General features: G+C 42.2%; 1 protein-coding gene across 11 annotated transcripts in view; it reads right to left on the minus strand.

Moving 5' to 3' along the window:
• LRCH3 (leucine rich repeats and calponin homology domain containing 3) overlaps positions 1 to 21,334 on the minus strand; it is a 151,216-nt gene that overhangs the window by 11,586 nt on the left and 118,296 nt on the right. For 8 of the 11 annotated variants that reach the window (XM_077487690.1, XM_077487686.1, XM_077487687.1 and 5 more), the window contains one exon: positions 15,295 to 15,348. The exons of the other annotated variants lie outside the window; for them this stretch is intronic. In XM_077487690.1, coding sequence (XP_077343816.1) covers positions 15,295 to 15,348 — 54 coding nt within the window. The remainder of the gene's footprint in view (positions 1 to 15,294; positions 15,349 to 21,334) is intronic. 11 annotated transcript variants of the gene reach the window in all.

The following is a 21,334-nucleotide window of genomic DNA, read 5'->3' on the forward strand; positions in this document are numbered from 1 at the left end:
TGCCACCTTGGCATCCCTCTATAACCCTTACCCCATTCTGCGAGTCCTCAGTTTGTTTTTTTTAGCAAGCAAAGCACAGTAAGGGCATTTGATGAGCATCAAAACTGGTCCATAAATGCCTATTTCATTACAGTAAATGAATGAATCTGAATGCTCCACAACTGCCTGCCAGTGCATTTGCGAGGTGTTACCATAGACTTGAGTGGGAGGCGTTGAAAGGCTTCAAGGGCCTTCTGACTCAAAATGAGGCTTCAATTTTGAAGCGAAGCGGTGCCAACGCTTAGTGTGAACAGCACTATGTGCGGCCTATTGTATCCTATGCATAGGTGCTTGAGGGGCCATTTTAACGCCTCTCAAATACCTGCTCTTAATGCCAGTGTGAACTCAGCCTAACACAGGAACAGGTGAGGGTGTCCTGTGTCATGTACTGTACTCCAAATATAAGGAATTTTCAGGTAAGTCAGAATTCCTTTTATCTTAAGCGTACAGTACAAGACACAGGCTTGACATTCATTAGACCCTAGAATGTCCCCAAGTAATGAATAAGAAGGGTGGACAACAACAAGGCCAACAGAACTGAGCCAATATGCCCAACAACAAGGGTAAGCAAACCCAACTCAGAATTCTGATGATCCTTGCTACCAAAAGCTATTTTAGCAGAAGATTAGACTTCCACCTGATAGAACTTTGAAAGGGTATGTACCAAGGAACAGATGGCCGCCTTTTAAATCTGGGCAACAGAGACATGTTGGAATGCTCAGGAAACCTACGTTATGCATTTCCTTCCTGCTCGGTCTTGGTATCTAGTTTATTTCAATAAGGAGGTTATTCTAGCTTGCCTTGAATAAGATTATGAAACTTTCAATAGGAAACCATTGATTGGACAAAAGGGAAGGGCTGTATGTATAGAATATAAATATTAGTTTTTATATAATTAGGAAGGCCTGCGCTTAGGACGTGTGTGAAGGTTGCAGTCTCCCTAGAGCCCTGTTATGGGGTATTAGTTTTTTATCTATCGTGGACACCCTGATACCCTTCCATGGAACACTTAGGGATCCAAGGCCCCAGGTTAAGAACCCCCTGTTCTAGGGTGTCCACATACAACAGCAAAGATAACTGCTGTAACTGCTCAGTCAAGGTACAGTCCTGAAATACAGGATCCTGTGGCTTATACTTTGTCCTAGTCCAATTTGCAGCACTATAGCAAATAGGAATTGCAGCAATAGCTGGTTGCAGAGCCAGGCCTGTGAGAGTAAAGAGCCTTTAAGAGCACCTTAAACTGTCTGCCAGCATTACCTTTGAACGAATGAACATCTTCTATAGTTACAGTAGGATGTTTAAGACTGAAACAGAAGGGAGTCTACTACCAGGACCTTTTTGTGAGTACGACAATGATTCTCGGAGGGATTAAAATCTTTTCTGCATTGCTCCAAACTTTAAAGATTGGCAAATTTTTTTTGTTCATGAACGGAGAATGTCTTTCTCCAAGTATCCAAAATGGCACTTTAATATAGAGGATCAAACTAGGCAATGCCGAGGCTTTTGCACACAGCAGATGTGAGCATGCCCACAATCCACATACTGCGTGAATCCATAACATCAGCTGTATAGGAGCCTGGGGGTGAGAAATCTGCAGCCTACTCTTCTCATTCCCCTAGAACAGAAATATCGAGCATCTACACATGTAGGGATGTTTGGGTTGGAGAAGGAGTCTGGAACTTTTGAGCCATGGAAAGTGATGGCTCTATTAAGGCTACTGGTTGTCCGAGGAATTGGGACACAGTTGTAAAAAAATCTGCCTTTGTCAGGTAGGCCATTTATTACATGCCTGAGATAGAGCAAGACTCTTATGCAAAGACTGGTGTTAAAATAGCGTCCTGCTCCGATACAAGGGAAGCATTGTTACTCTGTGCAGTCCACGTGTTTTGCAAGCCTTCGGCAGAGAGAATGTTAATCTGGGCTTTCCCTTGTACCTGGTTTTCACCATTGCTATTAGTGAGAGTATTTCCCTGTGGGGTACTCACTGAGTATGGAAATGAGGAAAGTGTGCCCATGAAGGAATAACATGAGTTGTGACCGTCCTGTACTGAAGTTTTTCAAATAAGGTGAGAGGAAGCAATGGAGTACCTTAAAAGGGGCTCTAGGTGAAAGTCCAGGTAAAGTGTATGACCTGTGTTGTATTACAACACCTGGTCATCCATCTGCAACTAAGTTCTAAATGGTTAAATTTTTGTGCCAAGTTTGAAAAAGGTTACTCAATTAAAAACGCATTCCTGGTTGAAGTTCTGCTAAAGTTGACTGAGGAAAGTAAATAAACTAATTAACAACAAAGTATGGGTATGGGTCCAACAAGTTGCACTCCTGTGAGCCATAGAAGTACAGCCAAATGAGCTTTGGCTGGGCTTCTCCTTTAAGCTAAAAATTAGATAAGGTCCATCATCTTACAGCACAAGCAAAAAAATAGGATTTTTGTGTCATACTTACCTGTAAAATCCTTTTTAATAAATCATAGGATACGGAGTTAGGCCAATATTCATTACCTACTGGGTTATACTTCATCTCCAGATGAATGGAAACTGGTAGACCAAAGGTCTTTAGACAGGAAGTAATCCCCTATATAACCGCTCGCATACAGGAATTTAGTTTTGTAGCAAGCACCGAATCCTCAAAAAAGAGGGGAGGGACCTCTATGTCCCATGATGTACTCAAAGAAAAAGATTTTACAGGTAATTATGACGAAAAAAATCCTATTTTCTTTTTTCATACATCATGGGACACAGAGTTCGGCTAATATTTATTACCTACTGGGATGTCCCAGAGCAATAGCCTTGAGAGGAGGAAGACACCCTGCCAAACAATAGCCATCAGGCCTTATACGGAAGCCCGCAGTACACTGTGGTCGAAAGCCAAATCCTCAGCTGCTTGAACATCCACTTGATAAAATTTTGTGTACGTAGGCACTGCCTGCCCCTTCTTGGGTCCTTTTGGTAAATCAAAAAAGGAGTCTGATCCTTGGATCTCCACAGATCTAGGCAAATAAACCTTGACTGCCCAGACAACGTTCAAAGAATGCAGTAGTTTCTCTTTCACTGAACGAGGCTGAGAAAAAAGGTGACAAAATAATGTTCTGACTTAAATGAAAGGCCAACACCAGTTTCAGCAAAAAGGATCGAACAGGTTATAACTCGACCCTGTCGTGGTGAAGGATCAAGTACGCTTCCCTGCAAGAAAGGGCCGACAAACTAAGCCTTCTAGCCGAGGCAATGGCCATCAGGAAGGCTAGCTTGAGTGAAAGCAAGTTTAATGGAATTCCCTTGACATGCTCAAATGGTCGTTTCTCTAACAGACAGAACCAAGTACAAGTCCCAAGGACATAGGTGAACTAATGGTGGGAAGCAAGCAAGCAATTCCCTCCTGTATAAAGGTTCGGACCAGTGAATGGGATGCTAAAGGCCTTTGGAAGAATACTGATAGGACCAAAACTTGACCTCTGATTGTACTCAAAGCAAAATTGATTTCTACAGCTGACGGTAAAAGAGGATTCTCCCAATCATGCATTTCTGAGGATGCCATTTTTTGGCTCCACACCAAGCAATACAAGTCTTCCAGACCTTGTGATAGATCTTCCTAATGACAGCTTTTCTAGCATTCACTAGGTTAGACACCACTGGTCCCGAGATGCCACGGTCCTTTACCACCCTGGCTTCAATAGCCATGTCGTCAATTGGGGTGGAATATAGGATCTTGAGACAGTAGATCGGGGCGACGTGGAAGCGTCCATGGCCCGTCTATTGTCAGTCTCTCAATCTCTGGGAACCAGGGCCTTCTAGGCAAGGCTGCTGCCACCAGAATGACTGGAATCCCCTCTCTCTGAATCCTTCACAACAAATGTGGAAGGAGAGGGATTGGAGGGAAAGCATAAACCAGGGGAGTACTGGCTCCATGGAGCTACCAGAGCATCTGCTCCGATTGCCAGAGGATCTCTTTGTTCAGGATACAAACTGCTGTAGCTTTTTGTTGAACCTGGATGCCAGTAGGTCGACCTCTGCCCATCTCCAACATTGGCAATTTTCTGGGAACACCCCTGGGTGTAGGGACCATTCCCCCAGGCAGATCTGCTGGCAACTGAGATAATCTATCTTCCAGTTCTCTACTCTTGGGATATGGACTGCTGATAAAAATCAGCACATGTCCCTCTGCCAAGCTAGTATGTGGCTCAACTCCTTCAGAGCTGAACGACTCCTGGTACCACCTTGGTGGTTTATATAGGCCACTGCAGTGGCATTGTTGGACTGAACCCCCGATAGGGAAGTTCTGATGCTCCACCATCCAGGACTGTAGTGCCAGTTGTACTGCCCGTAATTCCAGGACATTGATTGGCAGGATCTGTTCTGTCCTTGACCATTACCCCTGAGCTGTGAGCCCTTCTAGGGTAGTTCCCCAGACTGAGAAACAGGCATCTGTAGTTGGTACTCAAGTTACCAGGGAGGAAGGATTTTCCTATTAGCAGGTTCTAATCCTGCAACCACCAGTTCAGGCTTGAGCCAGAGGAGATAAGAACATTGGATAATCCAGGGCTTGTCCTCTCCTGTTCTATTCAACAAGATGTCTTTTTGTAAAGGCCTGGAATGGAACTGGACATAGGGCAATACCCCGGAGGCTGCCATCCTCCCTAGAAGACGCATATAGAGCCGAATGGAGGGTTGTCTGGTGCCTCTTATCTGACGCACCTGAACCTTCAGGGCACAGATCCTTGTGGATGGCAAGAATGCTCGTGCTTGGAACATATCTAGGATCAGTCCAAAATACTTTAGACTTTGAGCTGGTTTCAAGGCTGACCTTTCGGTATTTATGATCTAAGCTTTTCAAATACCACTGTTCTAGAGCCTGTAATGAGTGATCTCTGAGTGGGACGTCATCCAGATACAGGAGCACCAGGATCCTTTGGGCCCTTAAAAGACCCAGTACTGGTGCTAGGACCTTTGTGAACACCCAGGGAGCTGTAGCAAGCCAGAAGGGTAGAGCCACAAACAGAAAATTACATTCCTCTACGGCAAATCACAGGAACCTCTGATGAGGCCGAAAGATAGGTATGTGTAGATATGAGTCTTTCATATCGAAGGAGGCTAAAGAGTCTCCCATCCGGAGTGAGGCTACAATTGAGCGGACAGACTGCATCCTAAAAGGACCGCATTAGTAAATACTGGTTCATGAATCTTGGGTCCAAAAATGGGCTGTGTGTTCATGTTTGGTTTTTTGAAGCTTAAAATAGGTTCACTCTTTCGGATACAGGAACTTGTACAATCACTCCTTGATGCACTAAATGATGTAGCGCTTGAAACAATAAGTCTCTTTTTGGAAAATCTGAGGGAATGCTGAAAAACCTTTGGGGGTTAACCTCCCGCAGAAACTCCAGCTTGCAACTGCGGGATATAGTTGAGACAATTCACTCGTCTTGAACTATTCTCCAAAATGTCAGAAAAGTGCAGCAGCCTTCACCCCATCCGCTAGAGTGGGGGTGTCCTCTCAAAAGGAGGGCTTGGTGCTGGGTTTAGAACAGTTTTGGACCCAGGGCTTTTTCTGGACCAGGCCTTGCGGCTTGCCCCTGGCCCTTGCACCCTACTGGCGGCGTAACTGCCTTGGCGCTGAGACACTTGAGGAAGCAGTCCCTGAAAAGGGAAACCTGCCAATAACTCTTTATAAGGAAGCTCGACCGACCAGTTCTTAAGCCACAAAAGTCTGCACCAAACTAGACAACTCCGGGGAGGGGGATCTGTCGCACTTCTTGCCACTCTGCGGGATGGAGGCCATCAGGCCAGCAATCCTGTGCACTAATCCGGCTAGGGCCAAGGACAGTTCATCCTTGGTGATAAAGGGTGAAGGAGCAGCAATGACTATAGGCACAATACCAGATAGACGGAGAGGATCAAACTGCCCGAAAGCCTCTGGTCTTTCAGGGGATGTAACACTAGGGATACGACTAGGTTCTTTAGGAACTACTGATGACATAGGTGTGCCCTTCCCTGTAGTGCTAGTCCCACTCCTCTTTTTTGAAGATATTTGCCAGTCACAAAAAGAGTACCTGGGTGTAGTATTAACACACCTCAAAAGGGAGACCCTTTAATATGGCTCACCAAGCCCGTGGCAACAATCCTGCTAAGCACCTTTAGCCTGCCAAGCAACACCTGGTGACTCACGTGACCCAGGCAAGGAGAAATTGGGACTCCTACTGCAGCTCTGTTTTTATGATAAAAGCGCTTTATTCATTTGGATCCATGTAAGTTCATTACTTATTTTATTAAATTTTTTAAAACGGATTTACACTATTGTGGCCCTCATTTTCTTCCTGTATGAGTTCTATAATGGGCGTTGAGGTGTAAAGTGGAAGATTTTCCCATCGTTTGAATATTTGATTGAGAATTTCCAGGAGAGCCTTTTTACGTTGGACAACTCTATATGAGAGTATTCTGAAGTTTTGATTGATCCTTCGAATGTATATTCGTTTGGATCCATTCTATCTGGTAAGCCTACATCTCATTTGGTGACGGATATGCCACGGGGTGCCTGCATGTGGTCTTCATAGGACGAAGGTGGATGGCTCTTTCCCTCTCACGTGTGGATTGGACTTAATTGAATTGAATAACAAATTCTTTGGACTGTTTTCACATTTCAATTTTTTTGGGTTCATTATAATTTTTTCACTATTTTTTATTGTTCATGCAATTGTTGGGTAGTTTGGGCAAGCACTCTTGTATGTTATGTAATCTTGATACTTACATATTATTGTCACATCACTAAGTGGTTTAAATTCATTTTATATAGCGCTACACTATAATTTAATATAAGGAGAAATTAACTGCTGCAAATGGTTGGTTCAGAGCCTGCTCTGTTTCCCACAGCTGCCTTCCAGAAGCACAGCATTCTTGGCATACAAAGCTTAAATAAGCTGGCTGTGCGCCGGAACGTTCTGTACATGCATGCGCATGCATGTGCGAGGTCACGGGGAATGGGTGTGGCTGTATTCGCGTAGGACATAAATCTTTGCACGCCTAAATAAAGGCTACAGTGCATGTCCGGCGAAGCCACGTGTGCCATGGCCAAACAAACTGCTAGGCCCAGCAGCATATGCCCCATGGCGAGCCAAGGCGAAATGGTGCACCTTAGAAACTAAGCCCAATCTTCACCCTTCACGGCGGGTTCCTGTCACTTGAGGATCTCCAAGGACTGGGTACCTTTTTCATATTTAGGGTCCACTCCCTTGGACCTGTACAGCACCCTGCATGAATGCCTTGGCGCACTTCTCAGGGCCAAGCGTCTGGAGGCAGTATTACAGGCAAAACCTTGCAGGATCTTGAGTCTTTGTGAGGCTCGGGTACCATTTATCTAAGCATATAAGGGCTGTGTCAAATGGATCAGATCGGTCAATCCCTTGATTAATTTAAGAAACGTTTGTGGGACTAGAGACCCCAGAAGCACTGAGAGCTCAACCGTGCCAACCCCCTTGCAGACACTGGTAAAAAAACTGAAGTACTTCCTGTATGGGAGTGGTTATATAGGGGATCACTTCCTGTCTAAAGACCTTTGGTCTGCCAGTGTCCATTCACCTGGAGATGAAGTATAACCCAGTAGGTAATGAATTTTAGCCCAACTCTGTGTCCCATGATGTATGAAAAAAAATTAAGATTAAGGAATTTTGCCTTGCCTGTTAATTTTATATCTTGGAGTACAATACAGAACACAGGCCACCCTCTCCTTTGTTCCTGTGCTACTCTGTTTTGCTTGCTAAAACAATTTGCTAAAAAAAGTTTGCTTAAAAAAACTTGATTCAGGGAATGGGGTAGGATTTTAGGGGGACACCAAGGGGGGGGGGGGTGTCCTCAAAAGATCTGCAATTGTCCAATCATCTGAAAGCACTAGCTTATATCACAGTGTCTGAGATGATCAAGCCTTTGTCCATTTCAACATTATGCCTCTGCTGTCCAGATTTGGAATGTGGCAACCTGTTCCTCTCTTCCTACCTTTTAAACATTCTATCATGTGGAAGCCTAATCGTCTGCTAATACAGTTATTGACCACACAAATCTATAAGTAGCACTCTGAGTTGGGTTTGTTAATACTCGTTATTAATGGGCATGTTGGCACAGTACTGTTGGCGTTGTTGCAAATCGTCCTTATTCACTGCTTGGGGATATCGCAGAGCCTATGAATATCAAGTCTGTGTCCTGTACGATTAGGATAATCATTAGTTTGATCAATGGTTGCTTTGTATCATTACATAGTCCACCCTACTATTAAAGAAACTTAAGTGTAACCTTTGTAATGTCTAATAAGCTCAGAAGGATTTCCATTTCACATGCCATGAAACACATAGCAGGATTGCCACATATGTGTACATGGGTACCTCAAACCTATAAAAGGAAAGGCAAATCAAGACCCATTGTATACTATGAGAAGAAACCTTTCAACAATCTAAAAAACACATTTACAATTTCTAGCACATACAAGCTGGCCCTGTGCTCACCGGTCACCACTTTAAAAGTCTGGAAACTGTTGGCGTTTAACTGTACGAAGCCCCTCTTACACACCTGTGTGTAGGATCAGCTCGTGACCATAGATTTAAGAGACAAGTGGATAATCGCACACCAGAACTTCACATAAAAATCAAAATCAATCACAGACATCACAATTCCACAGAGAAGACTATTAACATGTATTACGCCACCAGACATGTTATGGGTAAGGCCTCTTTCACACGGGGCGGATCAGTAATGATCCGCCCCGTGAAGATCCGCTCGCTCAGCGGGGATCGCTCCGTTGTCCCCGCTGAGCCGGCTGCGGACAGGGCGGTCTCCGCACACTGTGCAGGGACCGCCCTGTCAGATCTCCGCTCTCCTCTATGGGGATCGGACAAGCACGGACCGTCTGTCCATGTTCGTCCGATCCGCTCTGCAGACGGATAGAAAAATAGGATTTTCCTCCGTCTGCAGAATCGGACTGTTGCGGAGGCGGACGAAATCGGGTGTCTGCGGATGCTTATCCGCAGACACCCGCTATCCCATAGGGATGAATGTATGTCCGTATTCCATCCGCAAACGGATGGATGAAATACGGACATATCGTCCGCATGTGTGAAAGGGGCCTAAGCCCCCGGTGGTGTGAAATATGTTACCAAGCTTCTCTAAAAAGCTGAGGTTTAGGACTTTATTTTAAGTGACAGAATAAAAAAAGCTGGAGTTTTATGTAGCATTTTGGTTTGTGGTTATCCACTTTTCTCTTCGTATATGAGAGTGAGGGGTGATGCGTAGCGAACTCCTGAACCCTTCAACCTGTGTGTTGCGCACTCCTGAACCCTTTATGCACTTCAGGTTTTACGTAAAGCGTTTGTTACCCCAACACTTCTATTCCTGATATTTGCCTGTTGTACCATGTACTTGTATGAGAAAGTATCCTGTTCTCCTTGTATTGCGTCCTTTATCTGAAATCCCTGGTGTTCCTGCCAGTCCTTCTGCTTTCCTATTAAAAGCTTACAACACTAAGCAGAACACGCCGTGGTCAGTTCTCTAGCTATGCTGGGAAGTGTACTCTCCTCCAATGATCAGACTTGTCCTGACAAGCCCCCATTGCACAGCCATTCACTGAGAAGCTTAGTGTGCTGCTGCATCTCTTCCCCCAGCTCTTATACAGCTGAGAACAGAGGGCGTGTGGAATTTTTTTTTTTTATATAACTATTCAAAAAATGTTTTCTCTTTCATTTCAATTTTAAACTGAATAACTTGTTTTACAAGGTGATCGTTTACACCCACCATGTTATGCGGTGCACACAACACACCACATCACTACTCCCACCATGTGCAAACACAAAAGGGAGCCTTACACACAAGTGTCTAACCTTCAAGAAGGGAAAAATAATTACTATAAGGATGTTTAGGACTATAAGTATGCATTTTTTTCAAAACAGATTTTGTATTATGCATGGACAACACTACTCTGACTACAGTGATGCTTTTGGTTTACTCTCTTAAACAGCTACAAAATAAAGAATTTTTTATGGAAACGTCAAATGCAAAGCATCTCTGTATGGGTAGAACTGGTTCAATGTGCTGAAACAAACCTGAAAAATAGTACAATGGAAATAAACAAGCTAAAGACACACTGATTGCAAGACAAGAAAACAGTGTGTAGTGGATCTGACATATCACTAGAATCCATGAATTACATAAAAAAAAAAAAAATGGAAAAAAAAAATACATGCAATGTAGACAGGACAGGTCAAAATGTTTTTACGTACGAAAACTTAAAATGCAAAAATAAAAATAAAAAAAGCATCAGTTACATTTAATGAGCCCAGACTTGTTCACTATGGGCGTTGCATTGGAACTTAAAGGGGTTCTGCACTCATAATATATTTGCCCATTCTGTTGCCTCTAGACCGTACATTTGATAATGCCACATGTTTTTTTTTTAAATTAATCTACCTTTTGTAATTCGTAGTTTTTTATTTTCCTCCCCTGCGGCGATGGGCGGTCTCTTGCGGGGATCAGCATCATTTCCTATTACAAATTTCGTCTGTAATACCCGAAATCACGCGAGATTTAGGGTGTATTAGCCGAAATCTCGCGAGATTCCGGGTGCATTAGCCGCAATGTCTCCTGGGATTACTTGGACGAGATCCCAGGAGACAGTGCGGGCTTCAGCAGGAAATGATGCTGATCCCCGCAAGAGACCGCCCATCGCCGCAGGGGAGGAAAATAAACTACGAATTACAAAAGGTAGATTAATAAAAAAAAAAAAAAAAAACAACATGTGGCATTATCAAATGTACGGTCTAGAGGCAACAGAATGGGCAAATATATTATTATGAGTGCAGAACCCCTTTAACTTTGGGAATTATCTGAATTGCATGTATGTACATCTCATACCTGATGGGCTACTGAGGAAGCTGAAATGGTGGTGCTACTAAAGTAATAGCTGTAATATTCTGGGTTCTGCTTGGGGTCTGTGCAAGCCACTTCCCCTCTATACACTAACCACAAGGGGTCATTCGCTCAGCACTGACACCATTCTAAGTTTGCCATTTTTTCAATGAATATAAAGTATTCTCCGTTTGAACAAGCAGAGTTAATTTCATGACGGCTTTTACCTCATCCATGCCTAGAGAACACGTTTTATTAATTGAAAAAATAAATAAAAATACAAGGCATTCTATGAATGGTGACAGCGTTGAGCAAGTGACCCCCCTATGTTCAGTGTGCAAACTGGGAACCGGCTCACACAGAACCCTAGCAGGACCCATGACGATCACAACTATCACAATAGTAGCACAATAGTAGCACAATTACTACAGTGATTATCAGCTTCCCCAGATATGAGCTATGCATACTTCCATTCTGCCAACCTGGACCAATGTAGGCATGCAATATAGTTTTCTGGGAGTTCTAGTTCAGGTTTAAACGCACCAAATTAAAATAAAAGAGCTACCTACATACCTAGACGGTCAAAAAAAACTCAGACATCACCATTTTGTCAGATGCAGCACATTTCAACGTAAGGTAGGGCAACCTTAAGCACTAACATGTGATGGGTGTGGTAACATTCTTCATTATTGCGTGTTACTGCAACATGGGTGGTGTGAATGAGCCAGTGAACATTTGAGTAAAATCTACCTCTTTTGAAAGACTTGTGTTGGAAAGTAGATATTTTACAGCAAAGCAATACAACATTCTACCTGTCATGTTTAAAGTGAATTTCGAACCATTATTTTTATTTATTTTTTTTAAACGCATCATACATACTTGCTCTGTGCAATTGTTTTGCAGGAGCATCGACCCTCCTCTTCTGGGGTCCCTGCCAATGTGCTTCTGGCTCCTCCCCCCCTGCCAAGACACTCATGCAGGCTTAATGCTGAGCCGTGCTGTATGTGTCCCTATATACAGCATGGCATGGACCCACCCCCTGTTCTCTCCTCACAGGCTGTGATTGACAGTAGCAGGAGCCAATGGCTGGTGGGAGAGCAGGACACAAAAGATTTTTTACCTAAATGCGGAGAATGTATAAAGGTAAAAAAATCTTCTACCTTTACAGCCACTTTATGAACATTTTATTAACCACTTCCCGACCGCCTCACGCAGATATACTGCGGCAGAAGGGCACGTACAGACAGATTAATGTAACTGTATGTTGCCCGCCGGGAGCTCTGTGACTGCCATCTAGGGTCCCGTGGACTTGATGTCCATGGGCATACCTGCGATCGTCTCACGGTGAGGACGAACAGGGAGATGCTAATGTAAACAAGCATCTCCCCATTCTGCCTAGTGTCACTGATCAGCTCTCCCTGTAATCGGGAGTGGTGATCAGTGTCGTGTAACACACAGCCCATGCCCCCACAGACAGAATCACTCCCTAGGACACACATAACTACAGCGCCACCTAGTGGTTAATCCCTTCACTGCCAGTGACATTTTTACAGTAATCAATGCAATTTTTTTAGCATTGATGGCTGTATTAATGCCTATGGTCCCAAAAATGTGTCAAAATTGTCTGATGCGTTCACCATAATGTCGCAGAAAAAAAGTGTGACAAAAATGGCTGATTGCCGCCATTACTACTAAAAAAAAATTTATCAATAAAAATCCCATAAAAACTATGCCCTATTTTGTAGATGCTACAACTTTTGAGCAAACCAAACTTATTGCGATTTTTTTTACCAAAAATATGTAGAATACCCATCGGCCTAAACTGAGGGAAAAATGTTTATATACATTTTTTGGAGATATTTATTATAGTAAAAAATTGTGCGTTATTTTAAAATTGTCACAATTTGTTTTGTTTATAGCACAAAAAAGAAAAAACGCAGAGGTAATCAAATACCACCAAAAGAAAGCTCTATTTGTGGGGAAAAATATGGATGTCAATTTTGTTTGGGAGCCACGTCGCACGACCACGCAATTGTCAGTTAAAGAGACGCAGTACCGAATCACAAAAAGTGCTCTGGTCAGGAAGGGGGTAAATTCTTCAGGGGCTTAAGTGGTTAAAAGGGGTACAAAACATATCTAAAATAGATGCAATGATGCAACCCGTTTCTAGTCTAAATTTAGCTTCAATGTTTTGCAGAATCTGTAATAAACTACTAAAAACAAGCAGTAGCAACATCTTGCGATCTGAAGATATACAGTAGCATAATATTTATAAGGAGACTATGATGAGCTACATTTCCAGAACTTTACATAAATGCCCACAATCAACTTTATGAAAACACATACTACTATAGAAATATGCAGCAGTTTCACAAAGTGTGGGACATCTGGTTGGACTCAGATGCCACTATAGTACACTAACATGACTCAGAGGCTACTACCAGTCTCCTTTAAAGACCTGCCTCTGTGTGGTCCTCAAACAAGTTCTGGAACTTTTTTTTAGGCAGATTTTGGCGTTTTTCTGTTTTTTTTACATTGGTGACCTTTTGATCTGAAAAAAAAAAAAAAAAAAAAAAAAAAAAAATAAAAAAAAATCGCACGACTTTCTGCCTGAAAGTGCTACGCTCAGGTGTGAATGAGGCCTTATGTATGCTTTGTTAATTTTATGGTCCCCATGGTTCAGTTTTTTGCGGTCTCAGTCCATAGGGTAGCGGAGAGAGGATATTTTCCTCAGGAAACATTGTTCCCTTTTTTTTTTTACTGGCCCTAGAAGTCTGGGGATTCTCTGAGTTCTATGAGTAGCAAGGGTGGCGTGTTCTCTTTTTTACTTTAGGTTCACCATCTATTGTTTTAGTTCATGTGTGTTATTGTACTATCTTGAGCCAGGGGATGACCAGAGGCTCAGGTTTGTAACTTTACCTTTTTTTCGAAAATAATAAAATGTCAAAAAAAGAAAAAGAAAAAAGGGGAGCAGGAAACAGTACCATATCAGTTCTACAGTGTCAGGAAAAAAAAAAAAAGTTTTCCTTTGTGACTAAATTTTTTTTTTGTTTTGGATAGAGAGAAGAGAGATTAGAACTCCCGTCAGGTTATTTTATTGCTGTCTGTGTCCATATTAGGAAAATCTTCCTCTCCATTTGTTCCATTTACCTGTACCACTGACAGTAAAAAACTCCCAAGTTTTGTGTTATCACCAAGAAAAGGAGTAGAAGGGAAAATCTTTCAATGCGGAATGCAGTTCTGGTGACAAGCCCAATTTCATACAATTTAGAGGGCTTTCCTCACTCCCTGTTTTGGATATGGAACAGGAAGTGAAGAGAAATCTGACAAATGAGAAAAAAAAAAAAAAAAACCTGACAGGGATTACAACCCTTACAAAATAGAAAAAAAAGTTTTGAACTGAAAGAATTGACTTGGCTGTATGTAACGGTCACAGCACAAGGGAGCTCAACTGTGGAAACATTAATATTCTTTTAATGCAGCGGACACAATCAAATTTAGATTATGAGGTTACAATAGAATTTTATAGTCCTGTAAACCTATCCCAATGCAAAAGTGGCCCAAAATCAAACTCAATCATGGTTTGCTAAGAAGCAAATCTAGTCTACCCAGAGCATAAACCAGGACTATCAGCATGAGGCATTAGGTAAGCATGCTTGTATATTTTCCTCGTGCACAAGCCACCATGAAAAATATTTTAATGCCATAAAGTGGTTTAGATTTTGTAACAGTAACTTAGGAATGATATTTCCAGTACTCAAGTGATGGCCCATACAACAACCTTGTCTGAAATGTGGGAAGCCCAACCCACAGGTACTGCAGCCCCATTATTTCATCTAGCGATCTAAGCGAATAATTGGGTATTACAAGCATGCAAAGATGAAGATTTTACATTAAGTTTATTTACACTACAGTTCCATCATGCATCATACAATTTCATCATGATGGTTAAATCAATCTACAGCCCTATCTCCAATATTTATTGAATGGGACATACAAAATCAATGATGGTTTGCGTGTACTAATAGAAATAAAAAAATTGCTCTACCTGCACTGGAGGTGATGTTACAGTTTCTGAAGCAGAGACTGTAAAGACATGCTTTTTAACATCCAACACAACACAGAAGTAGAAGCTTGCTAGACCTGCTCTTATCAATCTGTGAACCATCACAAGCAGTGCTGTGAAATCATGAAGCGTTATTTAGTTACTGGATATTTTTGTGCAGCTAGAAAATGTCCATTTGTGACACGTCTCACATGCCACTCACCTAACAAGGAAAAGTCCCGGTTTATGCTCTTTAACATGCACTACACTACAAAGGATTTCAAGCGGTAATGTGCCATGCTTTAGGTGGCAGATAATTCCATGCAGGGTTCTTACCACTAAAAGGGCACTATCATCTGTGTGCTGAGAGCGTCTGGATGGTAGGGAACACTGAGATGAAGGCAGGGAAAGATGGAGCAATGTCAATAACACACACACAATGGAGTAAACATAAAAAGGATAAAATGCAACACTAGGGTACATGATGGCAGCACACATGGAAGGTGACAATCTACTTATGGAAAATGAATAGGATACAGGATGGCAATAAAGTGACATTTCCTAAGAAGACTGAAAAGAAACAGAATCTACATCAGAAATAAAAAAATGCTAGTATTGGATTAACAGTGACATCTGGAAACAGCACTGGAGTGTTCAGATTACATTTAATTCAACTGCTGGTACACTATATACAAATCCACATAAACTATTCCCTTCAGATGCAGACATAACATGAGCAAAGTTTATAGCATGTGATGAGCTACTGACATTCATGGTGATCTATCACTACAGAAAGCTATGAGACCATTACTACATCATTGCCTCTGCAATTTGAGTGCTTTCTTCCAGGGAACATATTACTCCTGCTGTCTACAGGGACTGGGGAAACTATACAGGCTGGAAAAAATTGTGTTGAAGTGGCAAGTGACAAAAACCATCCTAAAAAAAAAAAAAGCTTTAAAAACTTATTAGAACTAAATCCTTTTTGCTTTCTGCTTGTTAATGGACATTTGGGAGCAGTTTTTTTTTTTCAGCTGCCCCTGAATTTTCCTCTATGTTATCTTATCAGTCCATGTACACAGGGTCATTAAGACCCCTTTCACACCAGGGCGTTTTGCAGGCGCTATAGCGTTATAAATAGCGCATGCAACCCGCCCTAAAGAAGCTGCACCATTGTGTGCAGTGTGAAAGCCCTGAGGGCTTTCACACTACAGCGGTGCGCTGGCAGGACGTCAGAAAAAAGTCCTGTCAGCAGCTTCATTGGAGCGGTGAAGGAGCGGTGTTTACCGCTCCTCCACCGCTGCTCGCCATTGAAATAAATGGGGCAGCATTGTAATGCCGCCGGCAAAACGCTGCAATTGCAGCGTATTGCCGGCGGTTTTAAAACTTTCGCGGCCGCTAGCGGGGGGTAAAAGCGCCCCACTAGCGGCCGAAATGTGCCGCAAATCCGGCGGTAAAACGCTGATGAAAATAGCGGCGTTTTACCGCCGACGCTATCAGCGGTGTGGTGTGAAAGGGGTCTTATAGTAGTTTCTAGGCAGTTGAGCTTAGAAGCATTTTTTGGAAAGCAAAAAAATGCGTTCAGAGCAGATGTTGACAGGCATTTGAAACGGCAAATGCCTGCAAAAGCGTGTAAATGCGGTAACTCGCATTTAGCTGTGTTTCATTTACAGGCGGTTTTCATTTTTGACTATTTGCAAAAAAAAAAAAAAAACAATGCTTCTAAAAGGCAACAATTCAGGATAGGTTTTAAAACTTCCTGTGTACATTAACATGACAATATGATAAATAAAACTGCACATGCCTGATAATTCAACACCTATAGACAGGGGAAATGGCTAAAGAAATGTATCCTACATATAAATGGAGTCTAAAAAAAAACACAAACATATCTATAAAAAATATTGAGAGAAACATTTAGACTGTTCATGATTGGTCTTATGCAATAAAAATATTTGGTTTATTTAAAGCAACAATGCAGACTTGCTTATAAAAGATTTAGATTATTCTATTAATTTTTTCTCACTTTGACTGAACCTGAGGCTTCAGTTTCAGCAGCAAGAGGTCACCTGACATTTTACGGCCTATTCACAATAGGAACTGCATTTCAATCACATAAGAACGCTGTGCGATTCCTGTGCAATTCATATGCAGTTCTGTACAGTGAAATTTGATCCAATTCAAAATGAATGGGCTGAAATCACATGCACTGCATTTACAACCTGTGTTTGTGGTGTTAACTTTGCACTGACCCTGGCAGCAGATCGCAAGGGCAGTGCGATTAAAATGCAGTGTGGGAAGCTGCACAGAAGAGCAATATAGGCATTGCTCTGCCTATTCTTATATCTACAAAATAATACTACAAAAAGCAAGAATCAGTTTTTCTTAAAGCAGAACTCCAGGCAACAATTTTTTTCCATATTCTCCTTGCTGATCCCCTACCTTAACCAACTGTGTCAGGCATGTTCTTCTGAACTCTGTAGTTCCTCTGAAATAGCCTTCTGAACTTGCTGAAAAACAGTTATTGCCTGGTGATTTCCTGTTTGTCAGACCGCTGGCTGCTATCCCCCTCCAGTAGCCTCAGCCAGCAGTCTGACATGCCCCCTTGTAATCCACTGAAAGTGAGCAGGGACTTTAACTTCCGCCTTGCTCGCTGTAGTGGGCAGAGAGCGCCTCACAGCCCTCCAGTCTGAGCTGCCCATAGAGGTGGTGTCCTCTTCTGCTCTCTCCTCCTCCCTGCCGGCACTGCTCCCATTCCCCACACTGATAAGCTGCATTGATAAGGCTGCACTAATGGGCACTGTGGCTGGAGGGGGAGAGCACAGACATCCTTTACAGTTATAACAATTTCCCCTAACTGTTGTGTTGTACTCAGCAGTGTGCCTGCAGAATGAGGGGTGTGATTTATGTTGAAGTGGACTTGTTCACATTTAGTGTACACAGGCCTGGTGTACCTCCCACATTCAGTGCAATATGCAAAGTATGAAGGGAAATGTAGTTTAATGACAGTGTAAAGAGGGGAGAGGATATGATGTAATCCCTGTTCTAACGCCTCCTCCTTGCCAGAAAACAGGCAGCATTTTTTGAACTGCAGAGCTAACTTCCTGAAAATTCAATTCAACGTTTCTCTTGCTTGGTAACGAATTTCACAAATGTAAGAACTGTTTAGTGTGCTATGTGGGGGGTGTACTAGTGGGAGATTTTTTGCCCATCCTGGAGTTCTGCTTTAATCTAAAATTACCTTTTCAGAACCCTTGGTCAGTGTTCTCCTTTAAAATCCCTAGCAGTAATCCAGAGACTCGGGATCGCATCGCTGGATACAGGGAGGACACAGGGAGAAGTTTCTTACTTTGTCCCCTGGATCCAGCAAAGTCCTCCACTCGATTCACACAGTGCCCGAGTGCCGCCGAGCTCCGTTCCCTGCGTTGTTACGGCGCACGGGAGTGGAGATTGGCGCCAAATTCAAAAAAGTAAAAACGCACAAAACACACAGTACTGTAATCTTACAGATTACAGTACTGTATAAAAAAATGACACACCCCCTTTGTCCCTAGTGGTCTGCAGTGCCCTGCATGCACTTTTATATTATAAATACTGTTTTTTCTGCCTGGAATTTGGAGATTGCCCATAGAAACCAAAAAGTGTTCCTTTATCTCAAAAGTGATTTTAGACCAACTAGAAAACAGCGATAATAAATTATAATCACTTGCAGAATTGAGCGATAGCGATTTGTGGGGAAAATCGTCATCAAACACTGAAATTTGCAGAATTGTTGCTGTCATTAGATTTAGTGTTTTTGGATTTGATTAAATTATTGAATAATTTTTATTATTGTTTATTATATTATAAACTTCATCATACCCGGGATGTCTGCTAGACTTTTATATTGTAGTCTTGTAATTCTTAGGAATAACTCTTAAATCTGTTCAAACGCCAGATTGCCATGCAAAATAATTGTACCACTTTCAGCACCTAAAACCAGAACTAATCATACCTCCAGGGAGGTTAAAAAGTACATTTAAACACCATACCAGTCCTAAGATGTAGTAGCTGCATTAGCTTTTTTCTTCGAGCATTTTACTCTTAAAGCGGTAGTAAACCCGCACATTTTTTTTTTTTTAAACCTGCAAAGCAAAAGGCATAATGAGCTAGTATGCACCGCATACTAGCTCATTATGAAATACTTACCTTAGAACGAGGCCCCGACATCTGGCCCGATCCACGCCGAGGGAGCTGACATGCTCCCTCTGAGTTTCTTCCGGGTATCGCGGCTCCGGCGCTGTGAGTGGCCGGAGCCGCGTTTATATGAAATTCTCCATTGTATCTATAGGGACAACAATGGCCTTCTCACAGGCTGGATTTCATGTCTGCCTTCCTTTATCATTACGTGAATTGACCGGACTAGCAGATAAAAATAAGCTCCCTTTTGCCATATTCACAGAAATTGAAAAACCACATTGCAGGGATAGAGTGGCGGTATGCCTGTATATCAAAAATTATGTACAAGTGAATGTGAGACGACAATCTGGAAACTAACGGGAAAGTATTACTGGGAGTATGCTATAGGCCAGTGATGGCGAACCTTGGCACCCCAGATGTTTTGGAACTACATTTCCCATGATGCTCAACTACACTGCAGAGTGGCTGAGCATCATGGGAAATGTAGTTCTAAAACATCTGGAGTGCCAAGGTTCGCCATCACTGCTATAGGCCCCCTAACCAGGAGTGAGGAGGGGAGGTGGACCTCCTATCACAATTTGAATTAGCAGCAAGGATGGGAAGTGTCATTATAATGGGGGATTTTAATAATCCAAACAGACAGGGCAGAAGGAACCACGCATTCATCTAAAGCTCGCCATTTCCTAAATGACTTGCAGGACAATTTCATGGGTCAGATGGTAAATGCACAAACTAGAAACCAAGCGCTACTAGACCTACTGATTACTAATACAGACCTGATCACAGATGTGGAAATACAGGGCAATTTAGCAAACAGCGATTACAAGTCAATTTATTTCAGTATAAATCACACAAATAGGAAACATAAGTGGAATACAAAGACAATGAATTTCAAAAGCCAACTTCGATCCTTGCGAGAAGGTACTAAATGGGATGAAATCATAGGAACAAAGAACACAGGAAATACGGGTATGCTTTAAGAGCATATTAAATAAGGGTATAAAGCCAGTGCATCCCAGTGGGAAATAAATTTAAAAAAGCGCTAATAAAAGTCCTGGGTGGCTTAATTTTAATGTAAAAATGCATATAAAAACAAAGGAGAAGGCCTTCAAAAAAATACAATGCTGAAGGATCATCAGCATTCCAAATTTACAAAGAATGCAACAAGAAATGTAAGGGTGCAATCAGGGCAGCTAAGATAAAAGCACTAAAGGCACATAGAGGAGAGTAAAAAATCCCAAGAAATTGCTTACGTATATAAATACTAAGAAAGGGAGGTCAAAGCATATTGGCCCCATTAAGAATGATGAAGGGAATCTGGTTACTAAGGATGGAGAGATGAAAAAAGTATTGAATTTATTCTTCTCCTCAGTCTTCACGAGGGAAATGGGGGGCTTCAGTAACCAAAACTACAATCTTTATCCTCATGACACGTCATAGGAAGCACCCTCATGGCTAAAGAGGATAGAATTAGAAATACATTTAGAAAAAAAAAAAAAAACTTAACATTAATAAGTCACCAGGAACAGATGGATTGCTGCCGAGGGTCCTTAAGGAACTCAGTCAAGTAATTGCCAGACCATTGGTCCCAATTTTTACGAACAGTCTACTGCTTAGAAAGGTACCAGCTGATTGGAGAAAAGCCAATGTAGCACCAAGATTCACAAAAGGGCCAAGATACATCCCTGGGAATTGCAGACCAGTTAGCCTAACATCAATAGTATGCAAGCTCTTGGAGGGGATGACAAGGGACTATATACAAAATTTTAGTAACTAAAAGTAAACAAGACTCAGAATGGTCTGGTGTGGAAAGCGGGGTCCCCCAGGGTTCTGTCCTGGACCAATCCTATTTAATTTATTCGTAAACGATCTAAGGATGGAATAAACAGCTCAGTATTTGCAGACAATGTAAAGCTAAGCGAGGCAATAATTTCTCCGCAGGATGTGGAAACTTTACAATAAAAGCTGAACAAATTGGGGTGGGCAACTACATTTAAAAATTTTAAATAATGCATTTGGGTAGCAAAAACATGAACGCAATCTACTCACTAGGAGACTCTGGGGGAATCTAGGATGGAGAAAGAGCTGGGGGTCCTAGTAGATGACAGGTTCAGCAGTGGCATGCAATGCCAGGCTGCTGCAAGCAAAGCAAACAGAATATTGGCATGCATTAAAAAGGGAATTAACTCCAGAGATA

The sequence above is a fragment of the Lithobates pipiens genome, unplaced genomic scaffold (assembly GCF_037356315.1).
Source record: "Lithobates pipiens isolate NorthernLeopardFrog02 unplaced genomic scaffold, aLitPip1_a1.2 Scaffold_18, whole genome shotgun sequence".
In the NCBI taxonomy this organism is placed as follows: Eukaryota; Metazoa; Chordata; class Amphibia; order Anura; family Ranidae; genus Lithobates; species Lithobates pipiens.